We start from the raw sequence: 4034 nt of genomic DNA on the forward strand, positions 1-4034 counted from the left end.
TGAAGAGACATCAATTTGCTCAATGTGGATTCAGAACTCAGCTTATGGGTAAACATCTCCAGTATAGTGTCCTCAGACACAGTCCATCTAGGATCACCTCTGGACAACTTCCAGAGGAATAAGGTCTCTTAGGAGACACACAGCTGTGGAAGGTGGTAGACAGCACTGTGGGAAGGGGCCAGGGCTTGGGTGGGGGTGGCCTGAATGTTGAGGGAGGTATCTGCCTTTTGCTTTCTATGGTATTGACTGGCAGTATGGCAGTACGAGGAAGTCCTGAGCTGGAGTGAGGTGACTGGGGCCTGAGTGAGAGGTGAGGAAATGGTCAGGGAAGTGAGCCCAAGGGGCTTAGAACAGACCCACATTTTGTGGCTTCTCACTCTGTTCTTACCATGTGAAGGGGTTGGGCAGTTAGGGGGCAGGGCCGCATGGCACCCTGGCCCTGGAGGGACAGGCTAGAGGCAGGCGGTGGAAGAAGCAGGCAAAGTGCTGGCTTGGAGGAAGACTTTATTTTGCCCCCCAGCTAAGGCCGTTCAGCCTCTCTGTGGCCCTAGGTGGGCAACCTCCTGATTAGTGGCTGTGGCCGTGGCCATGGCCACCATGGCTGTGGCAGTGGCCCTGGCTGCCCTCCCCAAAGCCTGGCCCATGGCTGTGGCCCTCTCCCTCCGGGGCATTCTTGTGCATCTCCTCATGCGAGGCCACCGTCAGCCTGGCCACCAGGATGGAGAACTCTTCAAAGCTCAGTTCCTTGTCTCCGTTCGTGTCCAGGTCCTCCATGATCTTGTTTATGGCGTTGTCATTCTTCTTCTGCTTCTGTGGGTGCAGGTGACAAGGGCAGTTAGGGCCGGCATGGCCAGCTCTGCAGAAGGGGAGCTCTGCACTGACCCCAGGCAAAGGCACAGGGAACCTGACTCCCAGGCCTCAGTTAAAAAATTAGAAATGACCATTGAACTGATGTGCACAGACTAGCAGATGTTGAACATGTGTTAGACACTTGCTGATTTTTTCTGCATCCAACCTGGGCACTACGATTCTCTCCATTTTACAGGAGAGGAACTGAGATCACGGGACTTCCTTGAGGTCACGCAATTAGTATGTGCAGAAAAGTCACCTCATTTGGCCTTTATAACAAGCTTCACAGGGCATCTTCCTGGAGGAAGCTGTCTTAGAAAAGGGGAAGTAGTTTGTGCAGATCCATGAGGCTTGGGAGGGGGAGAGTGGGTGTGAGCCCCACCTGTCCCAGTCCCTCTACCAGTGTGGGCTCCCTCCCGTTGCCTACCTGTTCCTTCCCTCTCTAGGCTACTTATTACTGACACTCATTTCAACCTACTTGGGGGGGGGGGACATCTGATGAAAACAAGATGGTTTGTATGTTGTGTGGGGCCGGAGAGAGGTGCATGCTCTGCATTGACCCCAGGCTGTGAGAGTTTGGGGGTGGGGAGGACCCAGGCTGCAGTGGGTGGGCCGATAGGCCAGGCAGGCTCAGCTGAGGCCCCTCCCAGTGCCCCCCTTGTGGTGCCCTGCTCAGCTCCCAGGCCAGTCCACATCGCCTGGTCTTCTGTGCTTTCTCTGCCAGCCTGGGCTGAGCCCTCACTGTGCCACAGCTGCTGGGCAGGGCCTCAGTTTTCCCTCCTGGACACGGGAGGCGGGCGGTGGGGTGGGTGGAGGAGTTCCACGGAGGAGAACCTGGTCCCACCAGCTCCTGGCTGTCCTGACCCGGCTTCCCCTTGCACCTGTGTGGAGCTGTGAGCATCCCATCTGCTTCCTGAGGGGTGCGGGCCTGGCCTTGGGGAGGGCGGGAGGGCACCAGCTGCCCCGGGGGTGTGGAAGGGAGCCTGAGGGCAGGCATCTCACCCTTCTTACTCCTGCCTGTTTCCCCATAGTTGTAAAGTACACTGGAAGATGGGGGGGGGGGGTCGGGGCGGGGGGGAGGAACGAAGGAACAAATCCTCCATTTTTTCTAGAACTGCCTAGAAATGTTCCCATTAGGGAAATAAACTAATCATGTTACTAAGTGTTTTTTGTTCCTGGGTGCATCTCCCCATGCTCTGTGCTCCCTGCTCCGGACCCTCCCACTTAGGGAGGCCCCACAGCTCTCACACTCAGACCTCTCTGGGTTCAGGTTCTGGTCTGCTCCGGGCTGTCAAGGCTCATCCTCAGGTGCTTCCCTCCCCAGGTCAGGTGTCAGCTCTGCTCCCCCCACCCCATCACCTGCAGCGCTCTCTCTCATGTCCTTTGGAGCACTAATGGCATTGGATTCATCCGTATTCTTTGTGAGACAACATCTTTCCTGTGTGTCCCAACCATGGGGCCCTATGTGCCACTACATACCCGCACACAGCACACACGGCCTGCTTCTACCTGGGAGCAGCTCCAGGGACAGAGCACCTGCTGCCCCTGGAGGGTGGGTGAAGGAGCTGGGATTTCCTCCTTGGCCACTGCAGAGTGCACCCCACGCCCCAGGCTTGCCTGGAACCCCTGCCTACCTTGAGGAAGTTTAGCAGCTCCTTTTTCACCAGCTGTTTCATTTCTTTCTGGTTGAGTGTGTCCGGATGCCCCAGCCGCACAGAGTACTGGTGGAAGATGTTGATGATGGTCTCGATGCTACATTCTAGCTGTGACATCTGGTCCGCCATTTTCCTGCACTCTGTCTGAGGAGTGGACAAGTGAGGGTTCAGGAGCTTAGAAGAAAAGTTGCTGAGCTCCCCTGACATCTCTCAGGCTGCTCGTAGAAACAATGGGGGTGATACAGAAGGAAAAGAAACTCTGCAACTGCTCTGGGAGAAGATCCTGCCCCAAGTGGCAGGGGTGGCTTTAGAATATCTGGAGAATGCTAAAGAGAAGAACATTTGAAGACAAGAGGCTCCCGCAGAATACGATCCAAGAAAATGTGAGGAAATTTTCAAGTGGGTGGATCAGTCACAGAGGGCTTTCAGGAGGAGGCCTTGGAGGAGGCCTGTCATGGTGGGAGGTTAAGAAGAAGTCAGAGTGGAAGGTTAGAACTCACTTACCCAAGCCAGGGAGCCACACAGAGGGGTTTGATAGCTCGGTGTGTGTCTCGCATTTATAGGCAGCTCCCGGCTGGATGCTCGGCCCTCTTGGGAAGATTGCTTCACAGGTGAGCAGTGTGGTAATGCTGAGCTGGGCTGTCAGTGCCAGGAAGGGTGCTGGGGTGGGACAGGAAATGTTCACAAAGCTCCTTCAGCCTTTTTGTGAAATGCCCAGCCCGGGGCCTGGAGCCGGTTTGGGAGGAAGCTGGCTGGGTAGCTCACTTCCCCTCAACCTCCACCCTCTGCCCTACCTGAGCAAGCCAGCAGCCTCTCCCTCAGTCGCCCCCTGCTCCCACCGAGGTTGGGTCAGTCAGTGGCTGCTGGCTCTGCGTCTCCCATGCGTGCCAGTAGCCCAGCAAGCCCTCCTTTTCTCCCACCTGGCTCTGAGATAAACACTCCTTGACAGCTGAGGTTCTTGGACTCAGGATGAGCTGGAGATTGGAGGGTCATTGGAGGCACTGCACCCCCTTGTATTGCAGATGAGGAAGCTGATGCCAGAGAGCGGCCTGCTTGGTGACATATCAGGAACTGGGCCCAGACATTCTGGTTTTTGGTTAAGGGTGATTCTGATCACACCTCCCTCTTGCAGTCTGAGTGACAGATCCTCAGGGTGAATGTGTTTCTAGAGCCATGCCTTCAGGAACTCACATAGCAGAAGGCAAATATTTTTATGTAGCTTCTCGTTGGGCAAGATCTGTCCCTCCCAGGCTACAAACCTCCCCTGCCCAGGGCAGCAAACTGAGCTACTTAGCACAGCACATAGAGCTCCCCAGAAACACCTGTCCTGCCCTGCTCTGCACATCAGCTTCCCCTCCTGCCCCCATCCAGCTCCTCCCTTGGGCCCATAGGCTCCCCTGCCACATGCACCCCAGGCCTTCGTCTTTGATGCTCTCACCCCTTCACTCATGACATGGTGCAGTCCTCCTGACCCCTCGTGGCTCGGTTCAAATGCCACCTCATCCAGAAGCCTGCTGGTCTTCCCAATTG

At 56.0% G+C, this 4034-nt stretch overlaps 1 protein-coding gene across 1 annotated transcript; it reads right to left on the minus strand.

Moving 5' to 3' along the window:
* Positions 1 to 487: 487 nt before the first annotated feature.
* S100A9 (S100 calcium binding protein A9) lies at positions 488 to 3154 on the minus strand. Its single transcript, XM_055324240.1, has 3 exons — positions 3009 to 3154; positions 2484 to 2648; positions 488 to 810 (listed from the first exon to the last, which is right to left on the minus strand). Exons 2-3 carry the CDS (start codon positions 2631 to 2633, stop codon positions 568 to 570), a joined length of 393 nt encoding a protein of 130 aa, XP_055180215.1. The 5' UTR covers positions 2634 to 2648; positions 3009 to 3154; the 3' UTR covers positions 488 to 567.
* Positions 3155 to 4034: the final 880 nt, after the last annotated feature.

The sequence above is a fragment of the Nyctereutes procyonoides genome, unplaced genomic scaffold (genome assembly GCF_905146905.1).
Source record: "Nyctereutes procyonoides isolate TBG_1078 unplaced genomic scaffold, NYPRO_anot_genome, whole genome shotgun sequence".
Lineage (NCBI taxonomy): Eukaryota > Metazoa > Chordata > Mammalia > Carnivora > Canidae > Nyctereutes > Nyctereutes procyonoides.

Bases quoted from the DNA above. Each gene is read 5' to 3' on its own strand.
- S100A9 (XM_055324240.1), bottom strand. From the start codon at position 2,633: ATGGCGGACCAGATGTCACAGCTAGAATGTAGCATCGAGACCATCATC. The intron at 811-2,483 runs GTAGGCAGGGGT...CTGCACCCACAG, and splicing joins AGCTGCTAAACTTCCTCAAG to AAGCAGAAGAAGAATGACAA.